Below are 22500 nucleotides of genomic sequence, written 5' to 3' on the forward strand. Positions count from 1 at the left end.
TATTTTAAAGTATATTATTTAAAAATGAAAATCTTCAATACATTAAAAATGAACATTTATCAGTTGCCTACATTACAATGTTGACCATCAATAGTTATTGCGGGCGTGGAATGTGGTCCACGCAGTGGCAAAAAAAAAAAAAAAAAAAAACGACGTCGTTTCACATAAATTATTTTTCACGCGACACACTGCAACATACATTTTTATGACTCATAATGTACATTATTCTAACTCATAAAATACATTATCTTATCCCCGAAATTTTATTATTTTAACTCATAAATTTAACGATATCGTTTTGAATTGTGATCCATCCGCACAATAATTTGCCGTTGACCATGATCTACTGTATAATTTCCCATATATCCACGTAGTGAAATTCCTTTATATATATATATATATATATATATATATATATATATATATATATATATATATGTATGTATGTATATATATATATATTACGGGCCATAAGAATTGAGCAAATCCATGAAATTCATCTCATTAAAGTTGGCTTATGAAAGCAATATATTACGGAGTATAATTAATTAGCCTAATAATAATCTTAAGTATACAAAACCATGAAGCTTTCCATGGATAACATCACCAATTATTGGGCCTAAAGGCTAAATCCCAACTTGAAAAGTTGCGAACCGTGTCCACCTTGCGATTCTATGTTTATAATTACTGAACTATATGTTCATAATTATAAAGTTATATATTCATAATTTTTGAACTTCATATTCATTATTATTGAACTCCATATTTACAATTATAGAACTCTATGTTCATAATTACTGAACTATATGTTCATAATTATAAAGCTATATATTCATAATTTTTTTGAATTTCATATTCACAATTATTGAACCTCTATATTCATAATTACAGAACTATATGTTCATAATTATGTTCACAACTCTATGTTCATAATTGTAGAATTATATATTCATAACTATGAACAGTTTTGGAATTGTATCCACCTTGCAACGTGGACGCGGTTCCACAGCATAATTTGCTGAGCAATACCCAATACTTTCCGGCAAATTATTCTGTGGACCCGGGTATAGCATGCAAGGTAAACCCGGGTTCAAAGATACATAATTTACCTTTTAAAAAACTCACAATTTCTTTCAAAAAAAAAAAAAGAAAAAGAATTCACAATTTGTGGTGGCTCTGTATTGTATTCACAAATTCTCAAAACTTAAAAACACAATTTATATTCTAGATATTCACAATTCCAATACTAAAAATACACAATTAAAAATAAGGTCCACCTTATAAGATGAATTCTGGTCCATGGTATAACAAGTAATACTCTCCTTTTAATTCATTTACACTACACAATTGATTAACGGGGCGATGCTATGACGAATCATTATATTATTCCAGTGACCATAAATTAATATGCTAAATATATATTATTTGTATATAAATAATATTATTTAAATACTGAGGATATACTATTTTATATATTATCAAATAATGTATATTCGGATATAAATAATGTATCTTTATTATATTAAAAATGTACATTTTAATCATGATTCATAAAAAAATTACCTGCTACGACTCCCCACCATATTCTATATTATTATTTTATTTTACTTTTTAATCTTGTAGCTTAAAATTGACTTTATAAGTTGTATTATTTTCAATTTCTAAAAGTTATACTCTTCAAAATTATAATTCTCTCATTTTTAAAGTATAAATTTCAACTTAATAAATTTATAAATAATATATAATTTAATAATTGTGTAAATATTCTATATATTTAAAATTTTATAATTTTTATTAAAATTTTAAAAAGTCTAAATTATCATTTATAAACTTACAAAATTCTACATTTATTAATTTAAATTTATAATAAATTAAGTTGGATGAATTAGTTTAAGATTCTAAAATTTGAAATGAGTTGGCATAACCTACTACACATTCATTTTTCCAAAGGCAAATGAAGCGCACAATGAACCCCCATCACTTTTAGAGGTTGCTCCCACACTGTCGCTGGTGAGACTCGATCACTGGTCATTTTTTCAAAGTTTCACCTCTGTGACCAGTTGAGCTGCCCATGCGGGTCCCTACTACACATTCATTATATTATAGAATGTGGACAATGGTCTACATTACAAGACGGACAACTATCATATAAAAGTTCATTTTAGTATATTAAATGTTTATTTTTTTGCTTTCAAAAAAATGTTCATTTTTAATTTATTAAAAAAAATTTAGTGAACTACATATTTCACTAAATTTTCTTAAACATTTTCTTAAACATGCTCAAGTTGAGTTAGGAGAGGGAAGATTTCAGGAAAAAGAGCAGGAGTTGGTACAGAAGGCTAATAAAATCTTCATGGAAAAGCTGGCAAATGTTCAAGGGAAAGTTAGAAGCTTGGTGGAGGAGATGGGGAGCCCAATGAGGGGTAGGAGGGAGATTAATGTTACTGGAAAACCTGGAAAAGGTAGCCCAGTACATCTAATTGAAAGCTCAGGATCATCTAAGGACATGGGTAGCAGCCAAAACATGGAGATTATGGATCATAGAGCCTTTGTAGTTAAGAAGAAAACCTGGGAAGAGGCTAAGTTGGAGATAACTGCACATATGTCAAACCTAAAGAAGGAAATGGGAATGCAGGAGTTTGAAAGAAGAAAGGAAGAAATAGTGGAGAAAACAAAGAGCCTATACTTAAACAAGCTGAAGGAGCTGTCAGAAGCTCATATGTGAGGCCCTAAGGAGGCATAAGGGAGGTTCATCTACCTTGATGAACCTCTGGTTCTGGTTGGGAAAAGGAAGGATAAGGAGGGCCATCAGAAGGATAAGGATAAGGATAAAGAGGGCCCATTAAGGCTGAAGGCCGAATGGCCTCTTGGAAGATAGAAATTTAATTCTGAAGGCCATAATTAAATAAGGCTTGGGCTTTATTTGATTTATTTGATGATTGGGAGAGAATAAGGTTTGGCCGAATGGGCTTGGGATCAAGTTGGGCCTTGTCTAGGCTGGGCCGTTCGGCTGGGCTAATCTGCTGAGAAGGGGAATTTAATTCCCGTGTGGCTGCTTTGGAAGCATGGACGGACATGAGCATAATGGTGCATTATAGCAAAACTTATTAAAGTAGAGCCTAATTTTGCCATGGAATTGATTCTACTATGGAAAATGATATTCCATGTCTTATGGGGGTATAAGGGAGGTCCGCCAAGATGGGTGGACCTCATTGTTTCTTGATGAGTCTTTAGGCCTCTTGGCCCTTTGTAGTTAGGGTTTTTTGCTTTTGTTGCTTTTAGGCCATTATGGCCCTTGTGCGCAAATTATGCCGTGGAATCGTGTTCACCGAGAATGGTGAACACAAGTCAAAACGACGTTGTTTTAAGGCAAAAAAAAAAAAAAAAATCGCGGATGTGGAGTTAACGGCGCGTTACTGATCAAATTATGAATTTTCTGTTATGAGATTATGAATTTTATGAAAATTCATAATCTCATAACAGAAAATTCATAATCGCATAACAGAAAATTCATAATCTCACAACTGAAAATTCATAATCTCATAACAGAAAATTCATAATCTTATAACAGAAAATGCATAATCTCATGGTTCCAAAGTGAATGTGTAGGCATGGTTCCAAAGTGAATGTGTAGGCATGGATTCATAATTTATGAATGTCCGTGATTTCGGACGGGAATATGTAGGCATGGTTCCAAAGTGAATGTGCATGCATGAATTCATAATTTATAAATGTCCGGAACTCCGAAATTATGAATGTAATGAAAATTCATAATCTCATAACAGAAAATTCATAATCGCATAACAGAAAATTCATAATCTCATAACTGAAAATTCATAATCTCATAACAGAAAATTCATAATCTCATAACAGAAAATTCATAATCTCATGGTTCCAAAGTGAATGTGTAGGCATGGTTCCAAAGTAAATGTGTAGGCAGTCACGTAATTAATTAAAAAAAATAATAATAACGGTGCACTAACACCGTTGGAACCGTGTTCACCATGAATGATGAACACGGTTCCATGGCATAACGCCTGGCCCTTGTGTGGTAGATAGACCAATTTTGGTCCTTGTGCTTGGTTTAGGCCTTTATGGTCCTTGTTTTGTAATGGCTTTTTGCCTTGTGAGCCATTGGTCACTTTAGGGCCAATGGCGTTTGTTGTAAGGCCTTCTGCCTCTTTTTTGGTAAAATAAAATTCCAATGGTCGTTAAAAAAAAAAAAAAAAAAAAGAACTACATATTTATTTTTTGGTATAATACATTAAAAAACCTTAAGTATATTAAAAAATAACATCTATCAATGGTGCACAACATAATTTGACAAAATATTGTGTGGACCATGGTTCACACAGTGATGTGTGGACAATAATAAAATGTATATTTTTAATATATTAAAAGTATATTATTCGGGGTATCGAATGTACATTATACAAAATAATGTACTTTCAATACTTTTTGAATGCTACTTTTCAATACTTAAATAAAATATTTTTCCTGAATACAATGTATATTTTTAATATATTAAAAATACATTATTTGTGTATTGAATGTATATATCATTTAATAGTATGATCTACACAACTGTGTAGACCATGGTCCACCAATAATGATTGGCATAATTTGCCCCTACTACAATGTTGGGCCCATGTGAGCCCGTGCTAGGAAGCCCACTAAACATCACTACTCGATTTTTTTTATTCTATTTAATATATAAAAAATATTTATCCTTAAAATCTTTTTCAAATAAAAAAAAATGAATTGCTAATCAATAATGTAAAAATAATCTTATTGATATATGACTTTTTGAAGAGACCCTAAAACTTGAACAAATAAAAAAGAAAAGATTTTTTTTTTTTCCTAATATGATGAGGTAAGATTGGATCTAATGATCTTTTAAGACATTATTATAGCTATTCCTACACCGTCACGGCAAAAATTGAGAGTGAAAATGGTTGCATTACAACACAGTAAAAAACAATAACCATAGACAAACCTACGAGATAGATTCAATGTATTATGTATGGTATACCTAAAGTTTAGTAAATGCTTTCTAAGGAATCTTTTTTACAATTTTAGTTAATTAATTAATTTCCCTTCTGAATAAGGGTGGGAGGGAGCAGCATTCACTGAACGAAACCAATAGGATGGGTAAGCTTATCATATACTCTGTATTGTTTTGAATAAATATAAGTTGATATTACTATAAGTATTATATCGTGATAATTCATCTTCATCCATTATAGTATTATAATTATACTAGAACTCTGTATATCTGTAATATTGGATTTGAAAGATGATTAATAAAAAGTTGATGATTCTCTCTGTATATGGTATTCTCTTTACTTTATACTATATTCACATTACTTTCCTGCAATTCCAATGATACATCCATTTTTATAACATGTATTAAATTATAGGAATGAAGACCTTGCGTTTAAATTATATTTTATTATTGGAATAAGGTTCAAATTGGCCACTGAACGTAACCTGAAAATGCAATTAGGCCACTGAACGAAAATAAGATTCAATTAGACCACTGAACACCCAAAAACGTGCAATTAGGCCACTGAACACTCCAAATGTATGCAATTTCACCGGATAGCAGGTTACCAATTTTAGCAGGTTATCTGCTTACGTGGCGGCTGAGTTGGCATTTTTAATAATTTTTAATAACTTTTAATAATAATTTTTTTATTAAAAAAATTGAAAAAAAATAAATAAATAAATTTTTTTAAAAAAAATAAAATTTGTTTTAAATAAATTTTTTTTTAAACTTTATTATTAAACTTTATAAAAAATTATTTAAAAATTATTAAAAATGCCAACTCAGCTGCCACGTAAGCAGGTAACTTGCTAAAATTGATGATAACATGCTATCAGGTGAAATTGCAAACATTTGGAGTGTTCAGTGGCCTAATTGCACTTTTTTTTTTTGTTCAGTGGCCTAATTGCATTTTCAGGTTACGTTCAGTGGCCAATTTAAACCTTATTCCTTTATTATTTTTGTTGTCAATTTTGTCTCTAATTATCCAATTTTGTGGTAGATTTAATTAAAAAACTATCAATCCGATACACTTTTATGAATGTTGATGAAATGTTGCCTTGATTGTATTTTGTAGTAAAAGTAAAAAATTTGTTTTAAAATGAAATGCTAAAAGACATGAATCAATAATCAATAATAATATAAAGAGTTAATACCCAAAATGGTCCCTCGACTATGTCATAATTACCAATTTGGTCCTCAACTATCATTCTTACCCAATTAAGTCCTCAACTATGTAACTTTTACTCAATTAAGCCCTCAACTATACAATTCTTACCCAATTTAGTCCTCAACTATACAATTCTTACCCAATTTAGTCCTCTGTATTAATTTGACTGTTTGTTGACTGTCAAAAGTCGGGATAAAATTATAATTTTACAAGATTTCTCCTTCCTCTTCATTTAGCAGCGCCAAACCATGCAACAATACACTCCGATCAGATTTCGATTGTCAAAAAATCGTAGGAAATCAAATTCATGGGCTATCCGATGCATAACCACTACTTCAATACTGACAGGTTTAGAACCCAACCGGAGCTTATTTCTACATGGTTTGGCGCTGCTAAATGAGGAGGAAGGAGAAAACTTGTAAAATTACAACTTTATTTCCACTTTTGACAGTCAACAAACAGTCAAATTGACAAAGGACTAAATTGGGTAAAATTTGTATAGTTGAGGACTTAATTGGGTAAGAATGATAGTCGAGAACCAAATTGGTAATTACGACATAGTCGAGAGACTATTTTGAGTATTAACTCTAATATAAACATTATTTAACAACATTTTATTTCTATTTTCATATTCATTGATTATATTCAGGTTAACTGATCTATATATTCTCATGTTTTTTTTTAATTAGTCAATAATTGGAAGAATACAAATAATGCGTACGAAGTATCGCAATAGCAACCGCACACATCCTTGTCAATTTTGTGTTTTTTTTTTTTTTCTTTTCCGTAATCCCATTTTTATTGGGAAAGAGCCATTCAACTTTGAGGTCAGAATGGGGGGACGAACCATCTAATTAATGCCAGCCTATGAAACAAAATTGGAATATTGTCAGAAACCAATAAAAAAAAAACGTGTGATTGCCAGTTGTCTGACGCGTCACCGTCCTCATCTCACTACATAATTTTATTTTAAAAAAATTATTCAAATTATCCACCGAAACTATCGCAAAAATGCAATTAAATTAACTTGCATCCCTCTTATGACATGACTGGTATTCTATTAATAAATTATTTTTTATATCAATAACCTGATTTTGATTAAATCGTATAATTTTGAACCATTCAAAAACCTAATTGCAATTTTTGTTTAATTAAGTTAGCCAATTACATTTATTTAGGTATAATTCAATAACCCCAATTTTTTTTGATACAGTTGGTTTTTCAAATTACGCTAAACTGGTTCTAATACATAATTGAACTTGAGTCATGAGAGGACACCAAACTTAGATTACTTCTTGGATGGATTTAGTATACACTCTTAGAAAGTTGATTTCCCTCCGATTTAAGGAAATATTGAAAAGAAAGAAAAAATCAGGTTATCATGGTTATACTTGTTATCTCTTTTGTTTTTTCTGCGATCCTAAAACGTTGTATGATGATTGATGAAATCTATCTATTAAGAACAAAACGAGTTGAATTTCTCCTGGGCAGGCAAGGCGGGGGGCGGAGGGGAAGAAGAAGCTGATTTCTTGAGCTCATTATACCTAACCAAATCGAACCCCTGAGCCTTCATTAGCCGCTTCTGCTTCGCAATAAACCTGCTGTGAAAGAACCCTTCAAAAGAGGGCTCACGGGACGTCCTCAAGAAGAAGGCATACCCAGCCATGCAATACACAGACGTGACGTAGAAGCAAATCGGCTCCATCACATCCCACGACAGCTCCCAGAATGTTAGCCTCATGAACGCCGCCGTTTGCACCACAAAGTAACCCAGCCCTCCCCACAGCTCCCTCCTCACCAGCGCCTCCGCCTTCCGGTCAATCGCCGCCTTCTTCTCCTCCATCTCTTCCAACTCCTTCACCCTCGCATTCTCCGGCTCCGTCTTGGACGCCGTCGTCGCCGGGATCAGGCTTTGGATAGCCTTCACCACCTGTAATAACCAAAAAAAAAATGTCCACAAAAAATTTGGGTAAAGCGTTGGCTCACTATAGAGGCCTTTATTTTAATTACTAATTGTGACACTATACATTAATAATGGTTGGCTCAACAACAAAAAAGAAAGATTACTTTGAAAATTTCGTGTACCAAAAAAGACTAAAATAAATTGAATGTCGGCCGGGTGGGGCCCTTGTACCACCTTCCCAGCCCCTACTTTGTACATTATATTTGACTATACATTTCATACACTTCAATTTATAGACTTTTCTTACGTAAAATTAAGACAGCTGTGACTCCACAAAACTTGGATTTAAAGAAGAAAACCCAAAGAAAACGTCTAAAAATATCAAGAATTAGGAAAATCATACGTAAAAGATTGGTGTTCCTAATGTCATGTAGATATCTATGATGTAACAAACAATTAAAGATTGTTTTTTTTTTGGGTGGGGGAGGGGGAGAAAGAGGGTGTTTTTGAGAGGGTATATTAGTAAAAACAATCCGTGTGATCCACTCCCAAATAAAAATCACCATCTCGTTTTTGGTTCACTTTCCTGTGGAAGAAACATGGGAAAAAAACACACAATAGATAAACCCATCAGTTTTCGGTAGTCTCCAATTCAACAAAACAATAAGAAAAAAGAGTTTAATGTCATGTAAAATCCTCCGAGTATGATAATTTTGTCACATTTAATTCTAAATTTTTAAATAAATTGAATTGATCACTATAATACTTCAACTTTCAAATTGTTGCCACTCATGATCCAAATTGTCCAGTCCGCCCACTTTTAAAATTTAACCAGTGGTGATCCTGGATGGTTAAAATTTAATAGTGGGATGACCGGACAACTTAGAGTACGGATGATACAATTTGAAAGTCGAAACATTAGTGATTAATTTGAAAATTTAAGACTAAATTTTAACAAAATTACTATACTATACTCGTAGGACCATATAACAATTGCTCAAAAAAGATAATGAAGTTTGCGTGTTCCTAACAAATATTAAAAAAAAACTATTATAAATGAAAATAATATTTATATGAATTATTTTAATTTTTATTGTTTGGTATGATAGAACTTTTCCGAGAGATTCAGGGAGGTGAATGGTAACTAACCTGATTAGGGTTGAGGAAAACCACGTTTCCCAAAACGATTACCGTTCCGGAATCGTCGAGCATCTTTGCTAGCTCTAGGGTTTGGTCGTTATTGGAACAGACTTGGGCACAGATCCGGAAAAACTCCGGGTACGAAATCTGGTTCTGTTCGGTTGCCCTAAGCCTCGATTTCACCGTCTCAAGCTGCGACAACCGGAGCAGCTTTCTCACATCCGACAACGACAGGCTACCGCCGGCCGGCTCCGGCACGGAATCGGATTTCAACGGCGGCGGGATGAGACCGTCGAGTCTGATCCGATCTCTGGAAATATCCATACCGCGGAGATTCTCCAGCAGCTTATCTCCGATCGGAAACGACGGGAGGTCGGAGGATAGCCCCGTCGGCTGGTGCATCGGGCGGCGGTGGATGAACCGACGGAATATTCCATCGTCTCCGGGATCTGGGGCGATTTTCTCGGGACCCGGCGGTATCCGAGTTTTCACGGAGACTGCCGAAGTCGAAATCCGGCAATCTAACAGAGACGGGCTACCAAATCGGCTGTAGACATTGAACAGGCGTTGAGCTAGATCTTTCTTGAACGCCATTGATGAAAGCTATGAATCAATGAATATAGACTTCCTTTCTTTTGGGGTATTTCGACGTTTATTATGCGTTTGAATAATCGATATCGGTGGTATTTATAGGTCCCTCGCTTGAGATATTAATTTATCGCGATATATTGCAATACGAGTTAGTAACGCACACTATTCATCATAGGATAATATGATGTACCGTGGACGGATATTCGCATCGATTTAGGGAATTCCCGAGTAATTATTGACGCAATATATCATATCGTGGTCAAGGGAGAGGTAGCTCGCAAGTTGATCTGTCAAAATTTAATCCGAATTAAGTAAAATTTGAGATTAAGTTAAACTCCTTTAAGTAATTGAGTTGAGTTTAAATTTAAGATTATTTAACTCGTAAGTTGTTGAGTTGCTCTTGAACTATATGTAACTAAAGAGGTGGATTAGAGCTCCAATTTTTAAACTCTTGATCTCAAGTCTAAACTCAAATTTCTAAATCCTAAAATCTTTCACATGAGTCATTGATGGAAGTAAATCGCAAGTTACCAAGCAATCTTTCAAGAGCCTCCCACACCCCGGTCCGTGACCCCCAATGGGTTCAGTGGATATGGCCAAATGCCGGTGCGCACAAGAAATCTGTCCACTTTGAACATAATTCCCACACTACCGCCGTCGAAGTTCGAACCTTGGTCTCTTTTCCCAAATAGTACCTACTGAAACCATTGAGCTAAACCCGTGCGGGCTTCAGTCCACCATTCTGTCATTATATGCACACGCCCACGTGAATCATAGTCTTTGACATGGCTCTGATACCAAATTGAAACATGTGCTCCATCTCAACTAAAAGTATAAGCTGATAGTTGAATTGCACATTAATGATTATATACTCAACATTGTCAATTTGGGGAGCCCAAAGACCCAAACTCTAGTCTAAGTAGCCCTAGTTCCAAGATATTATTAGTTGGAGTCAAACCTCAACCCTACTGTTAGGGTATTAACTTTAAATTAAGTGATTTACCACTTGAGCTATTTCAGGGACTTGAATTTTCATTTTCTATCTGTAATTCTTCATTTTTCTATATATTTAATAATAATAATAATAATAAAAGTTATATTTACTGAACACATTATAATTTTCCAAAAACGGCAGAAATTCACGAGGGGGGAAAGTCATGACTTCATGAGAGTAATGTTAAATCAGCACCTACGTGGCTGCCGAAATGTGATCCAGCCAGCACCGTCCGATGGGTAGACTCTATTTTCACGAGATGTAGCTCAAGATTGATGTTGACTATGATATTGTACGTGTTTGGACGTCTACACCCCATTCTTTATTATATTCCTTCTTTCTTTTTTTTTTTTTTTTTTTTTTTGTTGAAGAAGAAAAAAAATATACATATATATATTCCTAATCACTCGTTTTAATTATGAATTCAAAAGAGGATGCACCATTCAGTATTTAAATCAATTTTAGCTCAAAATTCGCGAACAAAATATTTTACCGAATTTTGGACAGCTAGATGGACTTTAAAACCTCTCTATATATATTTATTATGGCATGTTTGATTTGCATAATACGCAGTATATCTTATATAGAATAAGTATATTGTTAACTGATTAGATTAATGAGTTTGAGTAGTTGATAATATTAACTTATTGTAAAAAATATTTGATAAATTAGATGTTAGCTGGTAGTTGATTACATACAAAATAATTTTTTCAAAAATTCGATCGAAAAAGTTTCTTTGAGTAGTTTTTTGAATTCTAGCATTTTAGAGCAATAAGTTGTTATAAAAAACTAATTAATCAAACACTTATATTGATATATTTAACTAAGTCAAAAAAGTTTATAGTGATAATAAGCCAAAATTGGCTAATAAGTTAACTATGTTACCAAACAAGACCATTAAAAATAAGTTTATTTTGTTGTTCATGATGAGAATTGTTGAATGAACTTAATTACAGAGATACAGATTTAAGGAATATATTATTATTATTATTATTATTATTGAAAAAATGTACAAATTCTATATGGGGTGATTGTAATCGTATAAATGAGGTTTTTCGTATTTTGTTTTGTAATCAAATTATATAACAAAATGATTGAAATAGTTGTAATTTATTTAGTAATATATTTTTATTGACTTTTGTTACCTTTGGTAGATTTAGTATTAGTGTATAGAATTTTATTTATTTTTATTTATGTGAAGAAAGTAATTACAAAATTATTTGTGATGTGTGTGTGCACGCTCGCGCGCGCACTTCATGTTAAAAGGTCTAATTATTTTATAATATTATCCAATTTCTCTCTTTTCGTGCACAGTTACAGTTACCTCCATTTTCTCCCCTTCACGTAATTGAAATAGTTACAATTTATTTAGTAATATGTTTTTATTAACTTTTGTTGCATTATTCATATTTAGTATTAGTGTATTGAAAATTTTTTAAATTAAAAACTGAATTTGTAAAATGAAATTATAAAATTAAAGAAATATAAAATTAGAGAAATAGATAATGAAATTTAAAAAATTAGAGAAATGAAAAAACAGATAAATGAAGTAAACGACTCATATCGACTCCACATGTAAAGACTCTTGAGGATGTTTTTGTTGAAAATAAATGGTTGTGTTTGTTCATGAATATGTGGTTGCTTATGAGTTTTGTGTCTCTATATATATGTATGATGTTTCTTCATTAGAAACATAGAATTATAGTAATACAATGTAATCTTTTAATATTATAAATATTCTCCATTTCTTGATTATTTTAACCAAACGCTACTTACCATTTTGTTACATCTCATCCTGATGTGTCATTACATACTTATTTTGTATTTAATTATCGCATCATTTAAAAAATAATAATATTTCGGATTAATTTGTGGTGGGGTGAGTAACAAATCAATACAAAAGTTTTTATATTTTGTAGATCTATAAATAGTGCGTGAGGATTGAAGGTGAAATTATGACGAGGAATAATATATATTTAATTTATGATGATGAAAAAATCAAAAGACGTGGATGAATTTAGGGAGTTGATGATGAACAACATTGAATTAGTGCATTACTCCACCACCGGATAAGTTATAGGGTACGTTACCCCATTTTTTAAATATTAATGACAGGCACGGATAAGGTGGGAATACAAAGAGAGAGGTCGGGGGGCAACGAATCGAATGTTACTAAATGGCATTGGACTCACGCTATCGTGTCGCCACATACGTTGGAATCGGGGCATCTGGTAAACCGCATTCGCGGAAAATCGGGGGAGCCTGTGCTGCTTGGAACTTGGAAAATATACGTATCACTTTCCGCCTCATAGTTGCAACTTTCTGAGATGTGACCTCCACCAACTCCAACCTGTCTCGCTGTTTTCCCCAAAACCCGGCCCGCTCATTCAACTTGACCTGGCCCGCCAAAATCCAATTTCATGGGCTTACTAGGGATGGTTCACGCAAAGCTCGCAAATTATGCCATGGAATCGTGTTCACCGAGAATGGTGAACACAAGGCAAAACGACGTCGTTTTTAGGTCAAAAAAAAAAAATTTCGCAGATGTGGAATTAACGGCGCGCGTTTGATCAAATTATGAATTTTCTGTTATGAGATTATGAATTTTATGAAAGTTCATAATCTCATAACAGAAAATTCATAATCGCATAACAGAAAATTCATAATCTCACAACTGAAAATTCATAATCTCATAACAGAAAATTCATAATCTTATAACAGAAAATTCATAATCTCATGGTTCCAAAGTGAATGTGTAGGCATGGTTCCAAAGTGAATGTGCAGCCATGGATTCATAATTTATGAATGTCCGTGATTTCGGACGGGAATATGTAGGCATGGTTCTAAAGTGAATGTGCAGGCATGAATTCATAATTTATGAGTGTCCGAAATTATGAATGTAATGAAAATTCATAATCGCATAACAGAAAATTCATAATCGCATAACAGAAAATTCATAATTTCATAACAGAAAATTCATAATCTCATAACAGAAAATTCATAATCTCATAACAGAAAATTCATAATCTTATAACAGAAAATTCATAATCTCATGGTTCCAAAGTGAATGTGTAGGCATGGTTCCAAAGTGAATGTGCAGCCATGGATTCATAATTTATGAATGTCCGTGATTTCGGACGGGAATGTGTAGGCATGGTTCCAAAGTGAATGTACAGGCATGAATTCATAATTTATGAATGTCCGAAATCTTTGTTCACCTCAAATTAAAGTGAAATCGCAAAATGTGAAAATAAAGAAGAAAAGTCACGCAATTAATTAAAAAAAAAAAAAAAAAAAAGATAACGGTGTACTAACACCGTTAGAACCGTGTTCACCATGAATGGTGAACACGGTTCCATGGCATAACGTCTGCGCAAAGCTTGTCACATGTATAAATTGAATTGAGATTTGAGCCGTTGATTTAATCTAGATCAACGTTCAAATTAAAGATTTTTTTTTTAAAAAAAAGAAGAAGTCGTGTTTCTTGACAACATGGAGGTAAATGATCAAGTGTCTCGAATTGACTTACCTTAAGCTGAAAAATAATGTACCTTAAGCTCTAAACATACGCACCTTAACAGGGCGTTTGGTTGGAGGGGGGGAATTACGTGGGAAAGAAATTGCAATTTGCAATTCCATGGGAGATGAATTACTGGGAATAAAGTGAGAATTTAAATTCTAGTGTTTGGTTTACAGGAATAGAATTATTGGGAATTTCAATTCCAATGTTTGGTATACATGGGAATTGAAAGGGAATAAGTAGTATAAAGTCCAAAATGCTCATTGTTGTTGTGGTATTAATTTTAGATTTAAAAAAGTGGGGGGTAATTTTGTCTCATCACTAGCTTTTTTTTCTTCCTAAAATCCTAAAAATTAAAATCCCAGGGGGGGACATGAGATTTTAATTCCATGAAAATGGGGGAATTACAATTCCTTCCAACCAAACTAAGAAATTTTATGGCTTTTTGGAATTAGGTGGGAATTAAGTGGGAAGGGAATTTAAATTCTCTCCAACCAAACGCCCTGTAAGAGTTAAACTGATGCACCTTAAACTAGAAAATGACGCACCTTAAGCTATAAACTTACGCACCTTAAACTTTAAACAATGTAAACCCTAAATGGATCATAAACAGTGTATTATAATTTATAATGTATTTGAACCATATTATATGTGTTTGATATTTTGTCATTGACAATTCTAAAGTCATTTGCAAATAATACTTTTCAAACTTTCAGGAATCCACAATAAAGTTTATTGTAGTAACAATCACGTTGTCACATACATAGTACATCCAATTAGGGGTAAACAAAATGTCATTTCAGAGTAGTGTATGTTGAAGTGGTTAATTGAACCCTCCATTGAAGGGCATGCATGGATCAATACAATAGATCTCACGTTAAGACAGCCCATGAAGACGTAGAAAGAACGAGAAAACGTAACGTCAGAATTGTCGAAGCTAATTGTCGATTGTACGTGTTTCTTTTATCCATTCCCCTTGGGGTATATAGTGGTGGGAAGAGGACATTGTCATAAACTTTTTGTTGATTGATTAATCAACTTTTAATTCCACTTCAAAATGGAAGAATCTGGTGCATTTTCATTAGCTTTTAATTATCAAATGTAATTGTATTGATACCAAATGCATCATTAAGTTTATCTTGACATTATCCGAAATAATTCAAAATTTTCTTTTAATTTGTGTCTAGGTAGACCCACGTATGTTTGAAAAGATCAAGACATCATAAAGAATACCCAAAATAAGGGAAAAATATCTTTGACCCAAATTCGTAACGTATTTGTTTTGATACGAAATACATCAATTAAGTTTAATTTATCTTGACCTTATCCACAGTAATTCATAATTTCTTGTGTATGGAGAGACCAACACAAATTTAAAAAGATCAAACATCATAATGAATACCCAAAACAAAGGGAAATTTTTTTTTTTTTTTTTTACCAAAATTCAAAATGTACTTGTATTGATACAAAATGCATCAATTAAGTTTATCTTGACATTATCCAAAATAATTCATAATTTTATTTTGTGTATAATGTGAAATGCATCAATTAAGTTTATCTTCAATTCATATTATTTGATGTAATTCATAATTTTCTTTTGTGTATAAGTGGACCCACAAAAATTTAAAACGATCAAGACATCATAAATGATACCCGAAAAAGGGGAAAATATCTTTAATCGAAATTCAAGATGCATGTACGTATTGATATGAAGTGCATCAATAAAGTTTATCTTAACATTGTCCAAAGTAATTCATAATTTTTTGAGTATATGCAGACCTATACAAATTTAAAAAGATCAAATACTGAGTGACTTGTGGTCCACTGGTATCCGATTGTTCCTCTAAGTGGGGGTGATAGGTTCGAGCCTCATTGAAGGCAAGTAGTAGTTTGGATATTTCCCTTCCTTTGTAAAAAAAAATAAAAAATTAAAAAGATCGAGACATCATCATAAAAAATACTCAAAAGGAGAAAATATCGGATAATGATATTTTAATTGAAATTCAAAATGTACTTATATGGATACGAAATGCATTATTAAGTTTATCTTAGCATTATTCAAAGCGATTCAAAAATTTATTTTTTGATTTTCATGTAAAGAAATACAACTTCTATTTATTTATTCGAAATGAAAATTTAAGGGCTCACTATTTTTTTTTCTCATTTTTTTAATTGGAGAAATAAAGCTTTGATGAGAAAGAGAATGAAAGGAAATGTAAATGGCATGAAAATTAATAATAAAGTTGGTTATTGTAATTTGATAGTTTTTTTTTTTTTTTTTTTAATGCTATTGACTTTATTAGAGTGTAGTATCTGTTCATAAGTACAATCTTAATTTGAAAACTATATTCATAGCCTCCTAACTTTGAGAAAACCAGAGCAGGGGAGTAAGAGTTTTTCTTTGAGTATTTTTGTGAAGCTTAGAATGGGATCTTGTCAGATTATGTTCCTAACCTCCCTGTATACTCTCTGTCAGATTGATAACGTGTTAAACAGAAAAAGACAGAGAGTGGAAAGGAAAAGGTCAGGATCATCTATTCATTCATCTCCACACCATGATATATGGTGTGTCCATTACAAAGGATATAAATATACATAATGAGCAATCAAAGCATCCGTTACAAATGATGTCCACTAAATATGTTTATAACAAAATTCTCATTTTAGTCGTAAATTATTAATTACAATTCCTTTTCCTTGCTGCCCAGGAAATTACAATTCCTTTCCCTCGTGTGTGGTCAAGACAACATTGATGAAGTTTTTATTTGATTTATTCATCATTCAAATTGAAGATAGTTGTTTGGTTTATTTCTTAATTTATTATTTCATTTATAGTGATGAAAACTGAATGAATTGTCTTACAACTGTATAGACAAGGGGGAATATATACCAGAGGAATCATAAAGAGACTAGGATAGGAAGTGACTCAAATACATAGAGTCCTAATAGTACTTTTTAATTTATTTACGAATTGATGAACATATAGATGTGCTTGAAACTTGCTGAGTTGATGAATGGTGTTAGATAGATTAATTAAATGTTGTGTTGTGGTTGAGTTATGGGTACGTTGTTTTAATTTTTGCCCCCACTCAACAATTTTTATTTTTTTTCAGCCTCCGCCATTGTTTAAGGTTTAAGCGCTATAAGCGGAAGTATCAACATTCTGGCTCACAATTTTTTCTCACACGATTAGATGGCTTCTTCAACCATTACTGCTGTTTTTTTTTGAATTTTAGAGGAGAAGATACACGCAATGACTTCACAAATCGCTCTAATTTTATTATTATTACTCTGTTGTTAGCAAAAAACAAAAATCTCAAAACAACTCCTTGTTTTCAATCCAAAAATGAGAGAATATAAAAACAGTGATAAATAAAGTTTCATTCTATAACCCAAAGCATATACTCGGACATACAGTATATATGAAACAACAGAAAATGATTGTATGAGTTTGTCTCTCTCAATCCAAGCTCTCAAAAGCAATAAAAGTGTAGACATAATGCATACATACATAGATGGATGGTTAATGATGACATGCAGCTATAAGTCACTTCACCTTTTGGGGGACCATTCCATGTATAGAAATGCAACAAACCCTAGGACCAAACTCATATTTGCCTCCTGTTTCCTTTGTGAGTAAAGGGGTCATCACAAAAACCTGAATTGAGGAAATGACCACGACGATTTACCATGCTGTCTTTCTTCTTAAAAATATTCGGATCGATATACAATTATATAAATTATAATAGGAGTATTATATAGTATAATTGATTAAATGAGTTTAATCAATTATGTTTGATGATGTTGTCATTGCTTAAATTCGAGCAAATAATTGTTCAATTACTCGTGGGACACACGTGCGATTCGGGTGCGATGTACGGATAAAATTTATTATTATATATTTAGATAATAAAATTCGGGTGCGACGTCGTTTTGGGAGGCGCGGTAGGAAGTTGCTGGGATTATGTGTATTTGTTCACACAGTTATGTGTATTTGTTCATACAGTTATGTGTATTGGTTCATACAGTTATGTACATTTTTTATACAATTATGTACATTCTTTTTGTACAACTAGTATTTTCACCCGTGCGATGCACGGAATGGAATTGTTGTAATATATTAAGAATATTTAAATCGATATATAATTATTTAAGAGTTAATTTCACCAGAGGTCGTTTATCTTTCCTGACAATTCCAAATTTAATCCTAGACTATAGTTATTAATTATTACAATTTATTCTATGTTACAACTCTTACGTTAATATTCTTACTATTATTATTAACACTTAATTACTTTTAGATATTATTATTACCGCTTATATTATTATTATTATTATATTATTATTATTATTAGTTTCTTTTCAAGTACTGTTAGTATATAATGGTCGTGAGACACAATAATAATATAACCATAATTAAATATTCTTGTATTGTATTTTGAAGTTAATGCCATTTTTGGTCCTAGACTTATTGAGGCATTGACACTTTTCATCCTCCATAATAAAAATTGCCACTTAGTAGACACTGTTATTGGTCGTTGGACAGTTTTGATCCTCCGTCAATGAAGCCGTTTGTTGACCGTGAATTAGAAGGGCTTTTCTGTCTTTTTATGTCTTATTCTTCTAATCTTGTTTAGACCAGCGTTGCTGTGACTCCTGTGAGGCGAGATGGCGAGACTTGGCGGCTAAGTAGTAACCGTCAGTAGTGAGTAGCAGCGAGGTTCTTCTCCGGCGAGTTGTGGGTACGGCGGCGAGCATACGAGGCAGTAACTCCTTCCGGCGACGGGCCAGTAAGGCAGATCTGGCGGTGCAGCAATAGATCCGGCGAGGTTGGGGCCTTCACCGGTGGTTTTTGGTTCCAGCGAAGCAGAGAGGGCAGCAGGTCGGCGAACCCTCCTATGGTAAATAGCAGTTGTAGTTGTAGATGGCGTGATGTAGAATTTGCACATGTAAGTCCTCCCTTCCATATTGACCACAAATAACCTTCCCATCTCTCTCTCTCTCTCTGACCACAACTACTTGGTGTACAACCTCAAAAACTCTGTTATTCTACCTGAAATTCATTGAAGTTTCAAGCTGAAAATGTGGAATCCGCCGCTCCCCAAAAATCGCATTGTCTGAGGTGTTGGAATGGCCGGTGTTGACTTCATGGCTGCTGTAGCTTCATTCCCCAACCCGGATGATAAAATTCGGAGCACCAGCTTTAAGGTTCAAGGAGGTGGTAACACTGGCAATGCTTTGATAAAACCCGGATGATAAAATTCGTCTTGGTCTTAATCCAAGGATCATATCTAAGGTTGCTGATGACTCGCATGGCGAAAGAATACTTGATGAGCTTGAAAGGGATGGTGTTGATACATCTTTTATGGTGGTGTCCAAAGGAGAAAACTCACCATTCACATATGTCATTGTTGACAACCAAAAAAAAAAAAACTCGCACGTGCATTTTCGCTCCAGGATATACACCCATGATATCTGAGGGTCTATATACCCAAATCAAAATTGTCTTCAGCGCTTGGAGTAAATATTGTCTACTTAGATGGAAGGCTGCATGAGACTGCTTTGATTGTAGTGCAGGAGGCAAAGAGTAGTGGCATACGTATTATAGTTGATGCAGAAAGGTTAAGGGAGGGGTTGGGTGATATTCCTGACTTTGCTAGTTATGTTGTATGCTCGACAAAATTTCCACAGGCATGGACTAACGCCCTTTCTATTCCAACTGCACTTGTTTCCATTATCTTGAGATTGATGTCAAATGTAAAATTCGTGATTGTTAGTTGGGTGAAGATGGTTTCTTAATGTTAGAAAGGACAGAAGCGGATAACCTCAGTTTGAAGAAATGGATGTAGCAGTGACCAATTGATGGAGAAATACAAGGATTAGAACATAAAAAGACAAAAATACCGTGAGTCACAATAATAATATAACAATAATTAAATATTGTTCAATTCTATATTCTTCTATGATTTCTATTACCATCATTAATTATTCCCAAATTTACTATAATTAAATAATTTGACCAATTATAAAGAAAGATTATTAAATAATGCACGGGACAATTGTTTAATTAAAAATTTAAAAAATTCATTAATAAAACATAAGGTCCTCATAGTTTTTTTCTTAGAAACTCTTTAATAATTTTTTTTTTTTAGAAATTGATGGGCCAAACCGCCTACGGCGGTTTGCGGTGGATAGATATCGAAAAAATACGCGATTTCAAAAAAATATTTGTCCAAAACGAACAACGGATTAAAAAGTTATGCCTTGCCGAACTTTGTTTTTATATATAGTATAGATTGTATTACACTATTTTATAATATTAGAATAGAATTTCAACGCAGAATTATTGTACGAATGGGAAAGTAGAAATCAATATATTTTATTAGGAAGATAGATTTTTTAGGAATTGGGCGGGAAGTTAAAATTTCAGGATTTTGTTTTTATATATAGTATAGATTATGTACATCCGAATCAGAAAATTTGTGTGTATTATGTTAATAGTTGATGTGTATTATGTTAAAAGTTTATGTTTATTATGTATTATGTTAGATTATGTGTATTATCTTTTAAAAAGAGTGTATATTTTGTTATATAATTATGTACATTCATGTATACAATTATGTGTATTCTAGTATAACATTATGTACATTCTTGAACAGCGGGTTTTTTTTTTAAAGAAAAAACTACTGCCATTCACTGGGGCGAGAAATTTAAAAAAAAAAAAAAAAAAAATTAAAACGACGTCGTTTTGCATCTGGGCGCATAGTGCAACACGCGCCGTGGTGTAGGATATAAATTGCCCTATATTGTTTCCTCAAAGTATAGTATCATATACAAGAAAGAAAGAAAGAAAGAAAAAAAAGCAATTAAACCATTCTTAACAAGACACTACACTAGCCCAATCCAAAACAGAGGGCAAATTATTGTGTGGACCGTGTGGACGACATTCGAAAATAACGTTGTAAATATTATGAGTAAAAATAATGTACATTATGTTTTAAAATAATTTACATTATGCTTTAGAATAATGTACATTATGTTTTAGAATAATGTATATTATGTGTTAGAATAATGTATATTACGTGTTAGAATAATGAAACATATGAGGTAATATAATGTATATTATGTTTTAAAATAATATACATTATGCTGTAGAATAATGTACATTATGAGTTATAAAAATGTATGTTACAGTTAAGCGCACGAAAAAATAAAATTAAATAAAACGACATCGTTTTAGATTGTTGTGTGGACCACGCTCCATACAATAACTCACCACAACGGAGAATAGCAACATTTTTTTTTTTTTTGAATGCACGGAGAATAGCAACATAAATGCACCTATTTCTCATAATAAAAGATTGAGTTAATTCCAGTAATGGTCCTCCGACTATTGTGATTTTCCAAAATTAGTCCTCGACTTTTAATTTAGACAGAAAAGACACTTGACTTTCTAATTTATTCCAGGTCCTTCCTTTATCCCTCAATCCCTTAACCGTTAGTTTTGGGGGTAAAATAGTCTTTTCATTAGCTTTGCTTCTTCTTCCTCATTTTTGACAGAGAGAAGCAAGACATGAAAGACATGCTCAGTTGCGTCAAGTGAACTCGGTGTACTGAAGCAAAGACAAACTGTATCTGATTTCATGTAAACTGCAGGGCCTTTATCTATGTCCATTATGCTTGCCACTGTCTTCGTAACTAAATGAGAATTGATGCACCAAATTAATGACCAACTACCAAGTAGAGAATTTAATCGTCTTCTTCATGGTTGAAGGATCTGAGTGAATTTTTAACACTCTACTGCACCATTAATGAATTGATGGTGATTATTCCATTAGTTTGTCATAAGGTAATCCATATTTTTTTCCTCGGTTTATGACATTCTTTCTAGTTACTGTCACTATTCCAAATTGACGACCATCAGGTGTTTCGCCGCCCAACTGTACGAAACATCCAGCAACGACTGGATGGCAACGGGGTGAAGACCCTTTCTGCCGGCGTGGAAACTCAATTACGATGGCGGCAGTGGCTGAGACGGGTGTCTCTGTCGGAATTCGTCATGTGCTTCCCCCCCGCCCCCCCCCCCCCCCCCCCGGCGGTGAAGTGGCGGATGTAGATGGAAAAGAAGCCCATGAAG

General features: G+C 33.0%; 1 protein-coding gene across 1 annotated transcript; it reads right to left on the reverse strand.

The window, feature by feature from the left end:
* Positions 1-7488: 7488 nt before the first annotated feature.
* On the reverse strand, positions 7489-9934 carry LOC109171753 (calcium uniporter protein 2, mitochondrial-like). The gene is made up of 2 exons (XM_019320809.1): positions 9268-9934; positions 7489-8145 (listed from the first exon to the last, which is right to left on the reverse strand). Exons 1-2 carry the CDS (start codon positions 9850-9852, stop codon positions 7672-7674), a joined length of 1059 nt encoding a protein of 352 aa, XP_019176354.1. The 5' UTR covers positions 9853-9934; the 3' UTR covers positions 7489-7671.
* Between the last annotated feature and the right edge of the window lie 12566 nt (positions 9935-22500).

This window comes from Ipomoea nil, unplaced genomic scaffold, assembly GCF_001879475.1.
Source record: "Ipomoea nil cultivar Tokyo-kokei standard unplaced genomic scaffold, Asagao_1.1 scaffold0380, whole genome shotgun sequence".
NCBI lineage: Eukaryota > Viridiplantae > Streptophyta > Magnoliopsida > Solanales > Convolvulaceae > Ipomoea > Ipomoea nil.